General features: G+C 40.8%; 1 protein-coding gene across 1 annotated transcript in view; it reads left to right on the top strand.

Moving 5' to 3' along the window:
• Positions 1 to 3205: 3205 nt before the first annotated feature.
• LOC121680977 (E3 ubiquitin-protein ligase UHRF2-like) overlaps positions 3206 to 23476 on the top strand; it is a 159257-nt gene continuing 138986 nt past the window's right edge. Inside the window, exon 1 of the mRNA XM_042060575.1 lies at positions 3206 to 3505. Within this exon, the coding sequence (XP_041916509.1) occupies positions 3353 to 3505 (153 nt within the window). The 5' untranslated portion in view covers positions 3206 to 3352. The remainder of the gene's footprint in view (positions 3506 to 23476) is intronic.

The raw sequence follows: 23476 nt of genomic DNA, 5'->3' as shown, positions 1-23476 counted from the left end.
AATTAAATCAAATTGCACCATATTTACAGTCTTTACTTCTCTGCATTCACCTGCGCACCCATTACTCTCGTTTGGATTACTCGCGAAACCTGTGATCGCATAGATATGGCAAGCATATCAGATTAAAGAGGAGACACAGAGCTATCATTTGATACCAAGTACATACTTCTGGGTTATAAAACGAAGTGACAGCAAAATAATAACTTCATATAGCTCGTCTTACCTCACGTTTTTGTCTTTTTTTGTAGCAAAGCATAGCCTAGAAATCTAGATGCACCCTAGCGGCAGCAAATTATATTTGCTGCCAGCGCTAGTCTAGCAACTCTCCGTTGGCTTGTGAGCTCGAAAAATTAAACTTCTATCAGGCCAATCAAATCGTGTATAGAGTCGTTAGGCGGGCTTAACATAATGATTGATGGCAGAGTTGCAACGGTTTGGCTTGAATTTCCTGCTACTTGAAAACAAATAAGATGGATGTTGCTGTTGGCGAACAGTGTGACACGAGTTAAGCTTTTATTAAGTTGGCAAAAGTTTGAACTAGCCAACTAGCTCCGCATGGGACTCCTAGCGCTGTCCTATTGCGTGCAGAGGGAATTTGAAAGACAACCGATTATCCCGCCCCTCGGACTGAGCACTGCGAACGGTGAGTGCCCAGACCCTACATTTTAATGTGGGTCTGGCTCGTCAGGCTAATTCAAGGCTCATATTGCATCCCAATTTGTTCGGCAAAATTTGTTGTTTACTTTGTTCATGGCAATGCACTAAAAAAGTTGTAGAGAATCATGATTGCAGACACCATAGGCACACACAGGCTATAACACGTAAACCCGGGTCAAGTCAGGTCAGATCAGTTCAGTTCGTGTCACAAATATGGAGCGCAGAAAGGTCATTAAATCACTAAATAAAAAAAAATGGCATTTATTTCTGTAAGGCACACACCACATATGTCTGTAAATTGCTCAGCCCCAGAGAATCCCTCCACCATGGCAATGATATTGCCAGATTCAGGACAGTCTGCCCTACACACACATGAAATGCATAGAGCTATGAGGTTGCTGTGGTGAGATACATATCAAAATATACGATTTTTTATAATACACTTTTTATATATTTTTATTTTTTTGACTTTGATATTTTAGTTCCTTTAAAATCTAAATAAAATCAAGTACTAATACATGAAATGATGGCAGATCTGGATAGCCTATTCTGCTGAAAAAAAAACTATATAATATGTGTGTGTGGCACTTACAATGACCAGAATAAATCCTTATGAATAAAGGTAGTGAAAATGCCCTAAAAACAGCTTAGGGTTTTTTAAAAAGATTTAAAAAGTAGAATCCATGCAAAAATACTTTAAAAACAATTATTTAATAAATATGTCAGGAAAATATCAGTTCATAAAATTAATTTTATATTTCAGTAGGCTATTCAATTTCATTATCCTAAAGTCCCCCCCATATCAGGATGTTTCGACCCAACCTGTCACATGCCACCCGCCATCACCTGTCAATCACTGTCAAAACTCAAACGATGGAGTCGTGGTTCCAAAGACACTGAAGTCACAGCGCTCTGTTTTAAGTCTTTTTTTCTCAACTAAAAAAGGTTGAGAACCACTGACCTAGCCCATAACCACTCATTTGTGATTTGCACCCCCCCCCAGGTAAAAAATGAAAATGCGGCTCATAAACGGACTACAGTCATGTGACTTTACCCTTTGACGTTACTGACCATAGCATGGTTTGTTTATTAGCCTGCTTTGGCTACTGTCTGTCCACTAGCCACTTTTTACCACTGTCTTACTGTGTCACTGTTTGCGTGCTATATTAGCACATATACACATAACCCCTCCCTCCATCCCACAGCCGGATTGTGGCCACACTTATACCTTTTCTTAATATAGTTATATATAATATATATATATATATATATAAAAAAACAACTATAGAAAAACTATATATATATATATATATATATATATATATATATATAGTTTTTCTATAGTTGTTTTTTTATATTACCTTGCCTACTCTCTTATATGTCCATATTTATTTTATGCTGGTCTCTAGACTTTATTCTGCACTGTTGCACTGTTGGACTTGAACTAATTTGCAGCATCACCATGACACTCACTCACACAGAGCACCTTACCTTACTATGCACAGAGAATCATAGGCTCAGTCCCTGCCTCAGTCATTGCAAGCGCCTCATGGTTAATCACCCACCATGTGGATACTGTTTTTAGACTTGATTTAGATTTTGTGTTATTTAGTATAATTTGTATTTTAGTATATTCTTTATCTTCTACTGTCCTTATTTCTTAGCTGTGTTTTTTATATTATATACTTTAATTACCTTTTTCTGCTGTTAGTGAATGTGTGTGTGATGTCTGTATGCTACTGAGACCTTGAATTTCCCCTTGTGGATCAATAAAGTATCTATATCTATCTGAACACATACGGCCAGCTCTGCCAGATATATTTTTTCAAAAAAAAAAAAATCCCATCCACTCCGCTAAACCTCCACTCGGCGGCCATATTGCAGCGGTTTTTGGGCACTCATCGGGCATCCTATTCAGCAGAAATGCGCATGCGCAAGGCTTCATGACCAATCTTGCTCCAGCGGCGAGTTCACAATACATGATTGACACGATGTCTTTACAACACACCATATGATTGCCTCAATGTATTCACATCACACCACATGATTGGCTCAATGTATTCACAACGTTTTGCCGAGGAAGGGGTGGGATATGTGTAGACAACGTTACAAACTAGCCCCATGCATTTCTATGGAGGATTTTTTGTGTCTCCTCATTAGAAAGTCTCTGGTTAGGGGTCATGGCATTGTCATTGATTGAAAAGCACCAGTTCGTACAACCACTGAGAGCCTTGATTGTCAACCATTGCTGTTGGGTGCAGCAGGCAAAGGCAATGTTCTGATGACAAAAGTGGATTTGAAATGAAGTGTTCCTTATATTTCTGGGCTATATATCCACATCATGAAATACGGATGGAATTGATAGCTTGCATTTAAGCAATCAAAAAATATTTTACAGTTGTTCACCGACCTTGTTGTGGTAGTGTCATTTTTTAAAACAGATCTGAAGTGGTAGGCCTGCTGTTAAAAAAAACTGCTCTGTGTCTTTAACAGTTCTGTCTAAGCTTTTATTACGCGAGATTTGCTTGGCGCCGTGACCCCATGTGAAACGTCTACTGCAAGAAGCTTGTGCACCCGCAGAGCGGCGCGCAATGGAGCTGTGAAGCCATCCGTTTGCAAACCTTCCTCCACGCCCTCGCAGGCGCTGTAAACAAGCATTTCTGAGAAGACTTAGCTGCTGATAAACGGCGAAACTATGTGGATTCAAATTCGGACAATAGATGGAAAGGAAACCAGAACCATAGAAGATCTATCCAGACTCACAAAAATAGAGTCTTTGAGACTGAAAATTCGGGAGATTTTCGATGTTAACCCGGAGCAGCAGCGCTTATTCTACAGAGGGAAACAGGTACCGTCGCATGCATATTTTCCATGTGAATAAGCAGTTTTTTCCCCAATCATTTATTCGTATTGTGGGATTAAGAGCTAACGGTTGGTTGCTTGCTAATATGACTCGCGGCTCCCGAGCTTCCTGTTTTGATGGGAATTCGCCAACAGTTCTTGCGCAAGCGGCGAGGACGCACTGTACTGAAGCCTATGCACCTAAACTGATCTACTCTGCTCTTCTTTATCCAAGTAGAAAGTCGAACACGTGTAGCACACTATAGCCACAATACCACAAAAGTAAGCGAGACACATCTCGTAGTCAGGTTTCCTGTAGGTGTCATGTTGCACCTGATTGATGGGTTTTGCCACGGTTGACAGTAGTCTACGCAAACATTATCACATAGTCTGTTATGTTGACGAATGATAATCAACATTATTCTGAACAAGTCTCAGCTGAGGAAAAAAAACACATTAGCCTATAGGCTATCTCATTAACGTCAATTGTCATGTAATGTCGATATTCAGCACATTCAGGGATTCAGTGTTAACGCCTGTCCACATACCTAAACCAGTCTAAACGCATGTTTTTTTTTTTATAGGACAGTTATTCTGAGTGAGCTACTAGGTCCATCAATGTATTCCGCATTTGTTTATGCTGTGACTAGATGCAAGACACATGTACAGTAGGACGTATCTCAATATGCAATGTTTACATACGGCAGCTGTAGTGCCATCACTCATCCGTCATTCAACACATTATCAAATAAAATGTGTAGGCAATAACAATATGATCTTTTGGAACGGGAGAAGAGTTAAATGAGCTACAGGGATAGTATTATTTATGATGATACTTCTACACAAGGTGGCCCATTAGCCTATGGATGCTTGTAGAACAGGAGGGGTTTAAAAGTGGACAGCTAGTGTAGGACAGGATGGGATTTAGAAGTGGACAGCTAGTGTAGGACATGAGGGGATTGGAAGTGAGTTAACCAAAAGATAGACAGACAATGTTTTACTTCATGACTTTCCTGCTGTGTTTACAGCTGTCCTGTAATAGACCACCAGTTCATGAATGCAGCTAAGCAAAATAAGTATAGTTAAGCATAGAACCTGCCTCTGAATAGGCCTACCGACTTTTAATAATGTTGAAATTAAAATCATGCAGTATGCATGTCTTCCATATAATCAGGAAGACAATGGAAATTATGTTTTGAGCTAAACAAAACCTCACAAAATGGGTAATAATTGCTTGCTTAAGTGTAACACATTCCATTCAATAAAACTGAAAGTGAAAGTAGTGAACTGTAAACTAAGGTGTTGCATAGATAATTTAATGAATAATTACTGACATGTCATTGTAACTGACAAGTCTCACATTGGACTTGCATGCTGGCATGGAGGCAATGTTACAAGGAACTGTCACTTGCACATTTCTGAAGGCATCAGGGAGGTTTGTTTAGTGTAGAGCTCCTGCTTGCATATAAAAACTTGGGCAAAAATGTGTGAATTGAAAAAATAATGTGAATTTGGTAATAATAAAGCTTATTTGCAAGTGCCCTGGTTCCTGAGAGAGGGTCCAGATGTTTTAAACTCCCATTCAGTTGTTATTTTCATTTGTCAGTAGTGTTGGGGATGGTTCTTGAGGTTCCCATCCAGTCGTTATTTTCATTTGTCAGATGGGGATGGTTCTTGAGGTTCCCATCCAGTCGTTATTTTCATTTGTCAGATGGGGATGGTTCTTGAGGTTCCCATCCAGTCTTTATTTTCATTTGTCAGATGGGGATGGTTCTTCAGGTTCCCATCCAGTCTTTATTTTCATTTGTCAGATGGGGATGGTTCTTGAGGTTATGACAATTATCACTTTAAGAGTTGAATTGAAATGTGAATAGTAGGGATGTCCCGATCTAGCTTTTTGCACTTCCGATCCGATACCGATATTGTAGCTTTTAGCATCGGCCGATACCGATACCGGCCGATCCAAGTATGTATTAACGATTAAAGATATTTACTTATTTTGTTGTTATACTCATGTTGAAAAGGGTTTTACTCTTAAGAACAACTAGCCAACTTAATTAGGTTAGTTTGAATAATCCACAATGGTTGGTAATGAGAAGCTGACCTGTTTATTCTTAACAGGGTTAAATAAACGCAAAATAATAAATAGTCAATTAACCACACAAACTGAATTGGCATCAGTGCTCTGCTCAAGAGTGTAAACCAAGGCTTAAAAAAGCCATCAGTGTAAACAATATTGTAAAAAATATAAAATTATATATAACAGCAACACACACAAAACCTGAGTAGAAAATAGTCAAATTACCACACACACACTGAATTGGCTATAACAACCCAAATAACTGTCACGCCTTGTACAGTATTGCTATCTCCTCCACACTTTACTGCTCCATCTTCATACTCCCTTCAATTTCACCTGTTTGCCCTGGCTGCAGTCTGAGCATGATGGGGAGATTCTTCTTCACAAAGGTGATCATTTCAACATGCTCAGGTGTCAGCCTGCTCCTGTGCTCATCAATGATACTGTAAGTGAGACTGCACTAAAAAGCCTCTCACTGCGAAACTGATGCCACAACTGGTCTGGGTTTGCTGAAGTAACCTAGGCTACAGGCTGCATTTATTACAGAAAATCAAGCAACATAGCAAGTAGGCCTATCTACACTATTTAGAGACAGGAGCTTAAGTTTACCGCAACAACAGCTGTCACTAATTCACATCGTCGTAGGCTGCGCCGATGCACAGACTAAACGGTAAAAAAAGTTATGACTTAACATAAAAAAGTTGCAACATAAAAAAGTTATGCCTACTGGAAGCTTCTACCCTTTTGGATGTGTAGAGTTGTAGGCCTAGATGCACTTGTTAGCGATTGACCAGGTTGCTTTTTGAAATGAAATGCGTTTGTTAGGCTAGCCGATTGTAAAAATAGGGAAATTAAAGTGCGTGCTGTGCCTATACATTACACAAACAATCTTAAATTGCGGAGATAACATTCGTTAGACAGGCAAAGCTGTCACCAGCAACATGCATAAGAGCCTTAATAATGTAAGAGGGTCTCACGGACACTCGCGGTTAACATTAGACTATATTAATTCAACTGTGACATGAAATGTTTGCTCGATAACTTTAAATTCTTAGTGGGACATGCACAAACAAGTGGGATGCTGGAGAGGTCGCTAGGTGTGCTGAAAAACGCGGACCGGATTTGGGGAGAAAAGCTGAAAAAAACTGGAATGGATTACCTACATCGGTGCGCTGGAAAACACGTACCGGAGTTTTGAAAACAAACTGGATCGGGATTTTCCCGTGCAGGCCGATCCCATATTGATATGCATTTTTTGCTAATATCGGCGGCCGATCCGATCCAAATATCGGATCGGGACATCCCTAGTGAATAGTGCATCCCACTGACATGGTATTGAACCGAACAATACGGCGCCTATGGTTCAATACGCAGACGTGAACCCGTGAATAATTTGCAAAAGTTTCTAATTGCGCCGCAAACTGCAAGCAAGGTAGACATCCACGAAACACCTCCAGAAAACCAGTGCATGGGTCCTGACACCTCTGCAGCCTATCAGCACATTGGCACATTGTGTATTCAATAATATCATGTCCCCTCCATACACATTTAGGAAAAGCAAGGCAAAGCAATTTTTTTCAGGCTACACAGCAAATTTCTTACCAAGGCAGTTTTTTGTAACCTGACTCTCGCCAGATGAATTTCGTTCCACCTAGCTCCACTCATCCATCTGAGATCAATCCATTGAAGTGTTGCTTCAGAAGGCTGGGCCTAATAAAAAAATGCTTGCATATGATTGGATAAGCCACTTGTCCGTCATCTATTGACGTGCTACTTCAACCACTCACATCGAAGCCAACCTGTGACGCTGATAACAGTCTCACAGTCGCTTCTACGCTATGTCACATCTATGAAACTCCCGCCCTGCGTCCTGATTGGCTCTACCATACAATCTCGTGCTGAAATCACTCTCAACGGAAGAGGTCCCAGATGGATGTGAGTGAAGCTAGGCAGAGCTAAGCGGAACGAAATTCATCTGGCGAGAGTCAGGTTAAGTTTTTTGTGCTTTAGCCTACATCAGTAACACCAATCAGCAGCAACATAACTTTTGAATTCTATGAAACATCACAGTGAGAGAAATGTAAAATAGATTGACTAGACACCCCAGCTCTCTCCACTGATACTGTATTAAAATACCAAAACCGTACCGTTATCTTGGCCCCAAAGCCGTGATACACGTATGTATACCAAACTGTGGGCACACTATTGTTGTATCCCTACTGGAAAGGCACACTCATTCAGGAACCTTTACATACTCTGATTATAATGTGTCTGAAGTCCACAATATGGCGCATAGCCTTATTTATTTTTTTTAGTCTAGTATAAGTTGGAGAGTAAGTATGAGTCATTGTTTAGCAGTTGACAATATAACACAGTTTTACCATGCCAAGATCGCTGGAGACTCTAGATTATGGTAGTTAAAAATTGCAATTATATTGTATTATGGCCCAGATATCATGATAGTAACATATCACCTCTGTAGCAATCCCCAGCCCTTTTATATTCACAGCGCATCCCACTTTAAAAAAGATTATAGGGATCCAGGGTGTGACTTATTCATATGTGTGACCAAAAATCTGACCTAAAATTTGGTCAATCTAACTCTGTGCCCCCTCTGTGTGAGCATCACATTGTAAGTTTCTATGTTTTTAGTACTTCAAGTAGGCCTACATAAAGTTTTGCTAAAAGTATTGCTGCTACACAGATCGTTCAGATCAGGGCAATCTGACCGCACTCCAAATCCTGTGGTCCTGGTGTCCAGCTTCCCACTGGGTTTCTTTCTGAAACCCAGGAAACCTGATTCTCCACGAGGGGCAAGGGGGATCTTACATTTGCTTATGTCCAATAGCAATGAGCCCCGGGCCGTTGCTCACACAGTCAGGTCGTCGTTATCTACTATGCAATAGGTGACTTATTCTGGTGGCTATATAAATCCATTCAATGGCCTGATGAAGACCCTGGTGGGTCGAAATGTTGCGTTATGTTTTTAACTCAATAAATGTAGTTCTTCTGGGAGATTGCAGTGTGCGGACAACTACTCCTCTTTCCTTGATAAGCCTTTTTTGTCCTGCACCTGGCCTCAGTGAGGTGGGATGTGCATACAATCACTTTGAAGAGAACATATTTGGCCCTATACCACCTGTTGCCTCCGCTGCGCCGTTCGTAGAACACTGCACATTTGCTGTTCTTAATCTCAAGCCCAGACCATTGCAGGAAGCGATCGTGTTTGACAGCATGTTGGTAATTATGTTCTCTTCTCTTGATGTGAGGAGGACGTCATCAGGAAAGGCCTGGACAGGGTTCGGATGTACTGCCGGGCGGGGCGAAGAGGCATAGCCATTTCAGCCAATGTTTTAGAGCCACTATGAAATTCACAGCGCTCCAGGGGCATACCGTTTTAATCCCAACCTCAAATTGTATGGGTTTTGTTAACTGATGTCCGCATATCACTTGTAGAAAAGATTGTTCATACACATTCTTTACAATCTGAATGTATTGTTCCGGCAGATGTATATCCTCTAGGGAATGCAACATTACGCAGTGAGGCAGAGAACCAAAAGCGTCACGAAAGTCAAGGAACACTGCATAAAAGCGGGAAGACTCATGTTTAAAGTCATCAATGGCAGTCTTCAGACAAATTACGTGCTCATTCATTTCTTGCCTCTCTATGTATGCCTTTTGGTTAGGTGACAGTGTTCCGAAATCCACAAGCCAGAGTAAAATGCCGTTTAAAATGCACTTCATGAATGCACTTCAAACCTTGTTTATGGTGGGGAGCAGTGATATATTCCTCCAGGTGGATCGGACCTCTGGGATGTCATTCTTCTTGGTAATCCTATAGATGATAGCTCCCTTCCAAGACTCGTGAATTTTACAATTGACTAAGCAGACATTAAAAATCTGCGTAATGAAAACTGTTTTGTTGCTTTAAGCACTTCATAAGTCACACCGTCTGCACCACATGCCTTTTTGTTCGGGAGGCTGTTAAGGACCTTGCCAATCTCCTCTGTGGTGAAGTCAGATGTTATGGGGTGACTGTTCGGGTTTTCTAGGTCAAGGGTGGCACACCATGGTGGGCTGCTTGTCTGCTGGTGCGTCACCCCTAACTGGCATTTTGCTGTGTAGTATTCATAGACTTTGTCCACATTGGTTATTGTAGGAGGGGGCTCTAGATAGGTGCTATGATTTAGGATGATGTCTATTGCTTTGTTTGTACGGTGTTCCCAGAGATAAGCTAGTTCGTTTTCACTTACTGCTGTGGGCTCTCGCACTGCTAGGCATTGTCGCTCTGCTGAGCGCAGGCTGGATGGTTCCTTGCTGTTGGTCTATCCATTCGGTGAGCGTCTCTGGGTCAGGTGTCGGTGGTAGTGCACTGCAGAGGGGAAATTTCCATAGGATTCTTGCGGTGTACTTTAACAAGGGTACTCCAAGCGGCTTTCCATCTCTGTGAGTTGCTGTGTACGCTCCATGCCTGTAGTATACTCCGCTTAAGATGGTATTGAGTTTAATCCAATGGCGCACATTACTTCCAGTGAATCGTATGGTTTGTCTGTCATTGATTAATTTAACGTCCAAGGTTTTTCTAAATTCTCTCTCCTGTGCTTGAAAGCACATCCAGTCCTGATCAGAGTGGACGATTGTATTGTTCAAATTTGTCCAGACGTTCCGATGGTTATTTTCAGGACAGTCAGCTGTTGGGTCATGGAACCACTATCCGAGCTTATAGATCTTACTGCTTTTTAAAAAAAAAAATTTAAAGTATGTTTTTTTGGCCTTTTATGCATTTAATCAGATAGGATAGTGGAGAATGACAGGAAGTGAGTAGGAGAGAGAATCGCGGTGGGATCCGGAAAGGACCACGGGGCGGGAATTGAACCCGGGTCGGTGGTGAACGTTGCAGGTGCCCCAGCCAGTTGCGCCACGGCCAGTGCCAGATCTTACTGCTTTTTAGCGCAATTTTGGTAGCTGATTTCAATGTTGAAACCGAGCACATTGTGAATATTGCTGTGATCAACACAATTGGCTCTTTCTGCGTTTTTGCTGGCAGTTACGACAGCAGTAGATGTTAGATTTTGTTTGGTTGTTCATGCGTGTGTCTTTGTGTGTGAAGACACACGCACACACATACACACACAGTAGACATGCAGGCATACGCACGCACACACGCACATGCACACACACAGGTATGCACACACACACACACACACACACAAGCACAAGCACATGCACGCAGGCACACACACATCCACACACACACACTTATAGAAATACACACATGCACACACACATAACCCCCCCCCCCCCCCCCCCCCCATTTACCCCCCCGACACACACTCATAAGCAAACATAGACACACAGGGGGGTTATGTGTGTGTGTGTGTGTGTGTGTGGATGTGTGTGTGCCTGCTTGTGTGTGTGTGTGTGTGTGTGCATACCTGTGTGTGTGCGTATGCCTGCATGTCTACTGTGTGTGTATATGTGTGCGTGTGTCTTCACACACAAAGACACACGCATGAACAACCAAACAAAATCTAACATCTACAGCTGTCGTAACTGCCAGCCGTAACACATACACGTGCAGGCAAGCAGACTGTTACGTCCCTCCAGTACCTTTGGTGGTGCTGTTTCCCACCTTTCATTGTGTGCCTGCTGGGCAGTATGTTTTGTTCTTTAATTGTGTACAGGTGAGACTTGTTGCAAGTGGGCGGAGCTGGCCCTTTAAAAGCACATCAGCCCTTGCCTTCAGGGGAGACTTTGGTTCTGGCTTCCAGCATTTTCCTTACTTTGTTGTTTAGATTAGATTCAACTTTATTGTCATTATACAAAGTACAAGGACAACGAAATGCAGTTTGCGTCTAACCAGAAGTGCAAAGTACACAGTAGACAGGTCAAGAAATATAGTGCAGTGTAGACAGCAGTATACAGTTGATGTACAGAAGGTGGAGTAATATAAATTAAATATAAATATGTGCAGTGTATTAGCAGTTACCTTATAAGAGAATATAAGAAAACAGAATAAATATGGATATTCTTGATATTCAGTATGAAAAATATAGACATGTACAGAATGTCCAGCTGCAGGATGAATAGCAGGAAGAGCAATAGAATATGGCTATGTATAAGTGTAATTACAGTATGTACATTTGTAAATAAATACAACACTATGGGTGGGATAGGGTAGTGCAATTGTCCAGGGGGGTGGGGGGAGGGGGTTGGCTTGGGATGTCCGCCTCCTTGTTGTCCATGTCAAGGTTGCCATGGTTGTGGACACCTCAACAGACGCAGGTAAGGAGGCATCAAGGGGGGTTATGGGGCTTAGTTGTTTGGTTGTCACCGGGATGCAGAGCTAGAGTTCATTAGGTTGACACGGCATGATGGAGGTGGTTTTAAAGCACGCGGGGACAGCTGCCTGGGCTAGTGACAGATTAAATATGTCAGTCCAAACTAGGGCTGTCAGTGTTTCCCACAGAATTGAATGCCATTTGTGGTGGTTGGTTTGCAGAATTAACTTGAATACAACAGTTTTTAACAAATTAGCACAGCGTGGTTATGATGCTAACCAGATTTAATCATTGTGTGGTGGTCAATCATTGTATGGTGGTCAAAATCATTGTGTGGTGGTCAATGATGATATTGTGGTGGGCCGCCACAAATAAGTATGAGTAATAATATAAGTATATAATTAATAAGTATATAAGTAATGTATGGGAAACACTGGCTGTGCAATTAATCAAATTTCAATTTCAATCTCGATTTTGGCTTCAAACGATCACAAAAAGATTATTTTGCCACATTCCGTTAAGAAATAGGGTTTTTGGAATTACATACTTTAACTCATACAGCGCACTGATTCACGCTGCTTCTTTAAGCCCCGCACTCGACACGCCCCTCCCCTCTGCGCACTCAAGCAGTTTTTGTTGCATGTATAAGTATAAGTATATGCTCTTTTGATCCCGTGAGGGAAATTTGGTCTCTGCATTAATCCCAATCCATGAATTAGTGAAACACACTCGGTACTTCAGCCGTACCTACTGGGTCGGGGTTCGAACCGGCAACCCTCCGGTTACAAGTTCGATTCCCTAACCAGTAGGCCACGGCTGCCCCTAATGTGTAGTGTGCTAAGTTTGTTATTATCACTGTCAATCAAGGCGACCATATTACTCTGAGAATTTATGGCAAGATGGCTAATCTAACGTTATAAACCCACTTGGTTTTTGAAATCAGCATGATACAGTTTGTCTATTAGCTTCTACTAGTGCACAAGGTTAACATTAGGCAAACGCGAAAGCTACCATTAGATCATTAACACTGATTGCTTGCTCCTTCAATCCCAAAGGATTATGAAACGTATTTTGTAAGACCCACGGGAGAAGCCTCTCTCGTTTAAAGTTGTAAACTTAGAAAACATGTGGGGAAACTAAACACTCCGACCAGCGTGATTTACTATCCAGCTATCAACCAGTGTTTTCAGCCAGCGCTGCTGTGGCAGCTGAAGCAGAGAGTCAAGAAATATTTAATGAAAACTTGTAGGGGAGTAGAAAGAGAAAAGCTGCTAATATACTGCGACAGAGAGCCAACTAGTGCAGATACAAGCAGTGATATAGGCAAGCCTACCAACATGACAAAAGGACATTTTTGTCAGATAATCAGCGAACATGTCACTGGATTTAATCCGAAATGCCTGAATATGTCACACACCACAGTATGTAATGCAATATGTGCTGTTATGAATAGGCTAAGTTGAAGTTAAGACTTTAGGTCTATGAGATGTGTGCATATTTTGAGTATGTAATACTATTCATATTTTCCTATGGATATTATCTATTGTGTGTATTTTTGAGGTGATTATTCATTAGTACCAATTACAAATTGTATTGGTGTAAATGCTGTTTGTAATGACTCCAATGAAATACACAAGGTTTTTGGGAGCCCTAAAGAAAGGCAGTGGTGTTACATCCTTTGTTATTTGACTGCAGCTATCAAAAATGGTGTAAAACAAGTTATACAGAGATTGACAATATCCAGAAGATTTGTTTTGGATTTAGAATGTTTGTCTGGCAGTAAGGGGTACAGTATTTTAGAATTCCGTGGCAGAGAGTTATACAACTTATTTAACTTCACTTGTTTTCCTTATTTTCTTTATTATAGCCTATTAGTGATATTTTTCTGGGGTTGTGAATTAAGGCTAATGAATCCATAATCGAGCAGCCCTAGTCCAAAAGTCAGTCAGCTGCACAGCACAGGCCCTGAGTACGCGGGATAACATCAGGACCAGCAACCTTACGTGCATTAGTCCTGCTCAGTGCCGCACACACATTGGTGGTGGAGAGTGTGAGGGGCCTTGATGGCCACCTCCTTGTTGTCCCTATCAAAGCGGCCATAGAAGTGGTTCAGCTCATCAGGCAAGGAGGTGTCGGTGACAGGGGAGTTAGTAGTTTTGTAATCTGTGATGGCCAGGATGCCTTGCCACCAGTGTTGGGAACGTTACTTTAAAAAAAGTAATTAGTTATAGTTACTCACTACTTGTTCCAAAAAGTAACTGAGTTAGTAACTGAATTACTCAAAAAAAAAAAAAAAAAGTTGCTATATGTCAAAGAATTTGGATTTTTTGAGCAGTTTTGAACAGCCAGTCGAAATGAGTAGAACAGACAGGTGTTTGTAGGCTACATAAATTTCGATATTTATTAGATAGATAGATAGATAGATAGATAGATACTTAGATACTTTATTGATCCCCAAGGGGAAATTCAAGATATTGCCAAGTCAGCTCCATCTGGCCACACTTGAACTGTCCTTACTGTTGGTTTCACACGTTTGATGACGTTTCACGTTTCACACGTTTGTTTGTGCAGTGTGGTAACAGTACCATTGTAGTGCAGAAACAGTAACATCATAAGAGTATTAAGAATAACCCTCTATCGCATGAATTATCATCTATACTTTAAAAAATGTTTTAATGTATTTTTCTTACTTAAAATGGTTTAAATAATGGACATTTTGAACACTTTTTTTTTTTAAAGGGGTGTAGTTGGTAAATTGTTGCCATGCTTGTGGTTTTGTCATATGTAAGTTTTGTGGTCATTTTTGGGGAATTTTGATCACTTTGTTTCGATTTTAGTTTTGTAGTCTTGTAGCAGCCTTTTTTGAATGTGTTTTGGTGTTGCGTTAATCATGACTTCTGTGGCTCAGGAGTTTTTGGAATTGGTGACATTTTATGAAATTGAGTTGTCTGCTTCCGAAAAACGCCTAAAGCAAAGTGTAAAATCTGTCCTGCTACTAGTTTTGGGGTCATTCCACGTCAATTGAACCAGGGCCCACGCACTTAGGTCTCAAAAAATTCTGAAAAAATGACCAGGTGTACCTATGTTACCCAGGAGACACACTGTAAAATTACTCTTATGTAAGATCAATACTTTCCAAGATACAGCCAGTTTTACAGGGGGAGGGGGGGTGTCGATTTTGGTCGGCCTCTTTTTTTTGTCAAAGTTCACAAGCCCACAGCGCAAGAACTAAACCATGTAGGAGGCTCAAATTTTGCATGCTGGTACATAAATAAGAATAGTATGTAGCAAAATCGTCATGTTTGGTCTGGATAATCCTGCATGGTCAAAGTTGATACAAGTTTTATTGGAGTTTTTGGCTGGGCTCTGTTTAGGCCTTCAGAAGACATATTTGTACTCAACATAGACTCTTGATTTATTTTCCTTACTGAGATAAGTAGAAACACTTTCACAAAAAGCAATGAACAGAAAATAAATTCCTTCAGGGTCTGAACAGCAAACCTTACAAGTCTGAAAAATCATTTTGGTTCTCATTTTCAGAGCACCCAAACACCTTGTGGGAATATGCAAAGATTTTTTTTATATTTTTTTCTTTATTCTCCATGAGCCTTTCTTTTTAAAAACACCAATTTTACTTGTCTTATGCAAATCCTTCTTTTTCACTTTCCACCCTGAACATGGGCAAAATGCACCATTGAGATCAATATGTTTTGTATAGAGCCAGGGCTTAAAATTCATTTTTCAAAATTCCCCCTTAGGTTATTCATGTAGGGGGGATTTACACAATTTGGGGGGGAGGGGGGGTCGATTCTGATACCAAGTCAAGAATTGCGATTTCAATACTTCGATACTTTTAAAAAAAAAGTGTTTGATTTTGGGGCCCCCACCACCCTGACGTCATCAGTAATATATACTGTAGTGGGATCATTCACAACAGTGGACATCCTAGATTCTGCTTGACTCTCTCCACACACACAAACACACACTGAAAATGATAGCTTATGTGATATGTTTCTATCATATATTTTTGAATTCATATAGAGTGTATTTATTTAATAATGCATTTTTTAAAGTATAGCATTTTACTAGTAATTACTACTAGCTAAACATATTTAGTAATTTGAATGCCTCATATTGACGTTTAACCTATAACACTTAGGCATATCTTTAATGTGGTGTGTAGGTCCAATTGAGTGCACATTGGTGATAAGTAGGTGTAATTGAGTGCCTGTCACTTTAAGAAAATACCTGAGAGTAATTCTATGGAGTAATTAGCCCCCCTTCAACCTGACGGTTTTAGGCTGTAGTCGCTAGTGAATAAAAGTTGTGCATAGTGCGGTATGTGTATGCAAATCATTATGTTTTCTATGTCATTAGATACAATAAATGTTGACATGTCGAAGACAATCTTTCTGGGATCAAGTGTTGACGTGACCTGAGCTAGCAGGATAGTTACCAAGGAGCTCTTTCCAGATGTAAAAGTTTGCCATGGTAGCGTAGCCTATTTGCGTAAGCGCAAAGTGGTTCTCTCTCTCTCTCTCTCTCTCCGTGTGTGTGTGCGTCTGCATGAGGCTATGTTCAATTCAACTCGGTAGTTGATCAGTCCGGTCAATAGCACCGCATTCACGCCACTTAATGATTAGGCTATATTAACGTCATCAGACAGGCTGTAAAAGTGTATGCGGGAATTTCTCGCATTATGATGGCTAGAGTTGCGGGACTTGAACAAATTATGCGCAATACCCGAAATCCCGCAGTGAAATTTAAGCCCTGAGAGCTACCACAGGTTACTCTATACAACCACAGGTGGCACTGTGGTAACTCTACACAAAACATATTGATGTCAATGGGGCATTTTGCCCATGTTCAGGGTGTGTGTGTGAGCGTGGGTCCTGGTTCAATTGACGTGGAATGACCCTTTGGTAGAGAAAAGGGTTCTGCTTCCTGTAGATATGAGGGAAAGAGCTTTCCATTCGAGAAAAGGAATTGGATAATGAGAGAGAAATAGTGTGCTTAAAAGCCACAGAGAACAAGCTAGAGTTGAAACGTTTGGAGTTCAGAGTTAAGCAAGAAAATATAGATTGTATTTTGATGTTGCTAAACACATCAAGCTTGTGCCACCTTTTGTTCAAAGAGACGTGGAAAAATATTTTCTGCACTTTGAGAAAGTTACGTCCACTTCAAGGTGGCCTAAAGAGGTGTGGACACTCCTGATTCAGTCCGTTTTAACTGGCAGAGCTCAAGACGTTTACTTGTCACTTTCAATTGAGCAAAGTGCAGATTATGATTTGGCTAAGGCACATATTCTTTGTTGTTACCAACTGGTTCCAGAAGCTCATAGACAGCACTTTTGACGGTTTAGAAAAAAAGAGCGTCGGACCTATGTTGAGTTTTCACGCGAGAACGGGGCTTTATTTAATTGGTGGTGTTCATCAAGGGAAATAGACATCCAGGAAAAGTTATGAGCACTGATTCTAGTTGAGGATTTTAAGAACTGCTTGCCTGATGCTTTAGCTTACACACAGAGCATTTTCCAAAGACAGGAATAGGCCTATGTCCCAGTTTATTCACACATGATCCCAGTCTTCCAGTCGTTCAGAACAGGCATGTTTCCATTGTAAGAGTCCTGGGCACTTGGTGACAGTGTCCAGTACAGATTAAGAAACAAGCTGGGAAAGGCGTTGAGTTGATTAATGCGGACCTACATTCTGCGTTACCCTGCCTTGCGTTATTGAGCGTGGTGAAGACTGTCTATTAGCGATGGTTTTGTGTCGTTGCCTGGTGACCAACATCTCACTCCAGTGTGCATTAGGGCTGCAGCTATCGATTCTTTTTGTAATCGATTAATCTAGCACTTTATCGATCGATTAATCAGATTTTTTTTTTTGCATTTTTAAACAACCAAAACAAATAATGCATAACGAAAATGACATGGCTGTAAAATGATCAAGCAATTGGCACAGAGGTATTTACCAACTCCAACATTTGGCTCCAAAACTAAGACCATTTATTGCAATTTACCCATTTAGTATTTATAAGTGCCAGTGCCAACAATTAAATAATGTTCAAAATGCTCTCTGTAAAATTGCAGCCTCTTGCTTCTTCTTTTAACTTGGCTTTAAAAGAACCAATAGTTGGTGTAGATCTACTGTGAAAAGGGAGGTTGTTCCTAGGGCTGGGCAGTGGTGGAATGTAACGAAGTACAAATACTTCGTTACTGTACTTAAGTAAATTTTCCACGTATTTGTACTTTACTTAAGTAAAATTTATAGTGCATACTTTTGACTTTTACTTCGTTACATTTTACAGCAATTATCTGTACTTTTACTCCGCTACATTTCTACAACACCATCGTTCCTTTTTACGATACATTTTATGATCAGTTTTTTTTTTCTTCTCTCTGACAAACACGTTTGTTTTACCGGGGGGTTGCTACCAAAGATTCTGGAGCGCTACGTGCATTCTTAGAAACATAAGCTTCTAGTCTAGACCAGGCAAAGCGTGAGCTTGTAGCCATCTGCATTCGGTAGGCTATATTCACCAGACCCATGGCTACACTGTACATGCAACTGTGTTCTGTGCCTTTCTCTGTCTGTTATCTGCAGCGTTAGGGCCTCCTCTCCGATGAGATTGCTATCCGCGGATCAGCAAAGTTACAGGCTATGCCCATGCTTCTGTCACACGTCTGATCATTTGCGGCACAAATGAATGGTAGACTATTAATGAACCGGTGGCCGGAAAAAACGTAACATTTTCCAGATTAGGAAATATTCCTTAATTGTGTGTGATTAAATAAAGATGCATAGCCTACAATTGGGGGGTAGTAACGTGAGCGCTCATTCAATGTCTATGCGTCTGCGCAAGTGAAACTGAACCTTTCTCAGCAACGTTTCTGTTCAATCAGCATAATTGGCATTACGATCCACCCGACGTTTCCCTTGTCTACCCCGTTAACTTCAGGCTCTCGTGTTTTGCTGAATGATATTACTCAGCAGATCACCCTAGTAGATAACCAGAATTACAGTCTCTAGAATTGTAGGTCAGAATGTAAACTGCGCCACAGATGGTAAGCACAATTGCATTAACTTAAAACTATCTAGTCGAGTATAACCTAAAACTAGCTTAATTAAAATGCCACAGCCCATACTGATTTTTCCTTTTAGAATATAGATATTAAGAGAATAAATCATTATGCAAATACTTGTACTTTTAATACTTAAAGTACATTTAAAAGCAGGTACTTTTTACTTTTACTTAAGTAGGGTTCTCATTGTGGTACTTTTACTTTTACTAAAGTAAATATTTCTCTGTGTATTTGTACTTTTACTTAAGTACTGAGTTTCAGTACTTCCTCCACCACTGGGGCTGGGCGATATATCGGTATTACGACTACGACCGATATATTTTTGAAAACGATATGTAGTTGAGACAATATCGTAATACCGGTATTATGTCAAACAATGGCCCATTTTATCAAAGCCACTTGCTCTTCTGTGTTCAGACCATTCAGATAGCCGCAGCTCTGCTCAACTGCGCCCCTTGCGTGTGCACGTTCTCCCTCGCAGCACTACAAACTTTCAAACATGACGGACACCGAGTCAGATTTTGTTTACCTTGATCAGAGGTTGGTGCTGATGGACCCGGATGCCTATTCCGTCGGCACATCAACGTCTAGACCGAGAATTCTCGTTGTGAAATCAAAATTCCACTGGAGCTCTAAGCGGTTTTGTACACACAGATTTAAGTTACAACACTGTTTACAGCTCTTCGACTCACAGTAAAATGTAATTTTTGGTACATAGCCTAGCTAATTTAAATACACTGATGAATGCTTGCGTTTAGCGATATATACAGTAGCAGATCTAAAGTCCTCAGGGAGACAACCTACACGCTGATTTTATTAAGAGGATATGCACGTGACTCGCGAGCAGTTAGGGCATCATTTTTTATGATTCCTGAAACCCCATTCAATCGTGCATAGGGATTTTTCTTACGAACTGGAACATGCAAAAATGAACGCATACAAAGCGACGGTAGCGTCTATCACACTCTTGATGAGTGACTCAGTTACGTTGTTTAAGTAGCCTAATTGTTTAAAACTATTTTTGTTGTTGATAGCAACAAGTCTAGGCCATCATAGTCTACATTTGCTTGTCATCTAGGCCCTATCAAACCCTTACAGGTAAAAAAACTGCATTGTGTGACAAAACTTTCAATATTGTTGTGCCCAAAATAGCCTATTGCATTGTGCAGTACAATGTAGGCCTGCGTTGTCAGTCAGGGTCAACTTTTGATCTTTTGTTATTTGCACAGCTTAATCAGAGCAACTGCAGCCTATGCCTATTGTAGGCCTATGTTATTGTTTACACTTTTTTGCACGGCTCTGTTAGAGCAGTCTGAAATGAATATAATTAAAACTGGCTGTGTTGTCATAATTGTTGTGTTGAGTGAATATATGAAGCACTTCGCTCTTTCTGTTTGAAATATCAATATCGTATCGATATCGTATATCGCCAATCAGCCCCAAAATATCGGGATATCAGTTTTGGTCCATATCGCCCAGCCCTAGTTGTTCCACAACTTGGGCCCAGCTTCTGAAAAAGCACGGTCACCTTTATTTTTTTAGACGACTCTGAGGTACTGAGAGCAGTAGTTTATCTGATGACCTCAGAGTTCTGGGAGGGCAGTGAAAGTGTACAAGTGTACAAGTATTGGGGAGCTTGTCCATTTAAAGCTTTAAAGACAAAAAGAAGAATTTTGTAATCTACTCTAAATTTCACTAGTAACCATTGCAGAGATTTCAAAACTGGAGAAATATGTTGTGTCTTTTTAGACTTGGTGAGCAGCCTTGCAGCTGCATTTTGCACCATCTGAAGTCGGGATAGAGTGGACTGAGTGACACCAAAATAAAGGGAGTTACAGTAGTCCAGGCGAGATGAAATAAAAGCATGAATCAATATCTCAAAGTCTTTGAAAGAAAACATTAATCTGTTTTTCAAATTTAAAATCAGGGTCAAGTAGAAAGCCAAGATTTCTTGCATAAGGTTTTACATATCTGGCAAAAAACCCTAGTTCACTAATTGCATTATTTGCAGCTTCATGTGAACCAAAAAATAGAATTTCTGTTTTGGATTCATTCAGTTTTAAAAAATTGGTCGACATCCATTGTTTAATCTCTTTTAGGCAATCTAGCAATGGGTATAGAGCACCAGAGGAACCACATTTAAATGGGAGATACAGCTGTGTATCATCCGCATAGCAATGATGGGCTATACCGTGCTTTTTCATAATTTGACTGAGTGGCAACATGTACAGTGAGAATAAAATACAACTAAGCCCTGATCCCTGTGGAACACCATAAGATAAGGGGGCAGATGAAGATGAAGTATCATTGAAAGAAACTGAAAAGGTTCTTTCCTCTAAGAAGGAGGCAAACCATTTCAGTGCAGTACCTGAAATTCCAACCCAGTGCTCAAGGCGCTCTAGCCTGAGATAGTCATACTCAATTCTGGTCAGAATATGAGTCTGATACTGCTCCATTGGGACATAATTATGGGGCGTGTTTCAACCGATACAGGGGGGGAATGCCTCTGCACTCAATTGGATAGACCTAACCAATCAGAGCAACAAAATAGCTTAACGTGAGGTGTAGTGTAGGAAGAAAACGCACAAACCATCCTTCTTTTCCTATATCCCCTCCATTTTTAAAAATAATTCTGTTGAACAGTGATATGCTACAAAAATGTTAAACAGCTGGGAAAGGCTGTCGCAAATTCCTCGAACAGGTGGTCAATCAGAGATTTCAAACGATCAAGGGAACATGTTGCAATGCAACAGCGCTGTTTTCCCTTGATGAAAGTGAAACCACAAGTTTTCCCACATCTCAACTTTGGCTACAACCTCATTAAATAATATGAATTTTCCATATGGGGTCTTAAAGCCATGTATCCTTCTAGCCACAGCGTTTTTCTTTCAAACATAAGCCTAATTTAAGCGTGCTCAGATGACGTGATGGACCAGGCGCTGTTGCTCACCTGTCCATCATCGTAAAGCCTGATTTGATTGGTCCGCCCCATATAGGGCGAGCATACTTCCACCACAATGAAGCAATGCCAGACCGAACTTCCCAACCTCAAATGTTGTGGGCGGGACTAAGTTTGGAATGACACCCAGGCTAAAGGTGCTCTAAAAGAATGCAGTGATCTACAGTGTCAAAGGCGGCGCTAAGATCTAGCAGCATAAGTCTAAGCCCACCTTTAGGCTACTAACAAATAATTTTACCGTTAGGCTACTAAAAAATAATTCCTGGGGTGAGCCTATTTGCTATGGTAACCTGTGTGTGTGTGTCTGTACACGCGTGCGGTGCATGAGGGAAGATGAGGGTGCATGCATGTGTGTATAAGGGGTTCTTTTTTAGGCATACTGTCTTGCAATTGAACGTGAATAAGTTTACTACTTACTCCCTATACAGTTTACTGCTAAACAGTATATCACGACATCGCTACAAATACAGTATGTGATTAAAATCAGCCAACATCAATGTAGGCTATAGTCTACGTCATAGACTGTATATGTAGAACTATAGACGGAACACTGTCCAGTGTAGCCTGATGTCCAGATAGCCTACTTTATTGACGCTTGGTGAAACAGCATGGAGTGGATGTTTTTGGTTCAGGTTTCAGGTGCTTGTTCTTTTCCTTTTTGAGTATGTAATGATCCCAAAACTTTACTTGAAAACTTTAGACATTCTCTGCCATTTGTGGACATCTTGACTCCGCCATCGCACCAGCTAAATTCAGAATGTATCACGATTCATGCGCGCTAGTGGTGTGCTTCCTGAACAACGGTCCGTGTGGAACAATCAGATCCCTGCGCTTATAGTGCGCGTCATAGGAATTTAACGAGGCTTCGTGGCAGGGTTTTTGCCTCGAGTAATTTTTGTAATCGAGTTATTCGAGTAACTCGATGAATCGTTTCAGCCCTAGTGTGCATCCTGAACGACACCGTTGCTGCGCAATCATTCATCTTGCACAGTGTTTTACCTTTGTCTCAAAGGACAAAAACTGGCGAGAGTGTGTTGGTCCGTGGCTTTGAGATGGGCTTCACTGTGGTTCCACTTCATCATCTTGTCTTGAAGTCCAGTGTGGTTACCGGCAGCGTTGCTTTTGGTGTCTGTCAATCGTTGCCCATTCCTAGCATTTCATTGATACTTACTGGGCAATGATTTAGCTGGCAGTAGTGTGTGTAATTTAATGTGATGTTCATATGTGATAATAAACTATGCGAATCAATATTGTGTCACTTTAGGCTTCACAAATAATGATCCCTAAATACTATATTTGGACAGGTTGTAGGCCTATTACGCAATAGGCTATCCAACGAAAATGACTATTAATTAAGTAGACATGGTATGTAGGAAACATGTGGATAGCTTGGATTTTTGCTGCACCCATTGTGAATTTGCAGCTTGTTAAGCCTAGGCTACATTTGCAGGCAGACGAAATGAAGCCAATGCAAGTTAAACTTCCGATAGAAGCGCACATCCCTCGGGTATTGTGGTTCGAGCAGGCATAGAGTCTGCAACTGTTGTTGGACATTTGGCTTTTGTCTCGACTGG

This window comes from Alosa sapidissima, chromosome 13 (assembly GCF_018492685.1).
Source record: "Alosa sapidissima isolate fAloSap1 chromosome 13, fAloSap1.pri, whole genome shotgun sequence".
Lineage (NCBI taxonomy): Eukaryota > Metazoa > Chordata > Actinopteri > Clupeiformes > Clupeidae > Alosa > Alosa sapidissima.
This window is presented reverse-complemented; position numbering and strand designations above follow the sequence as displayed.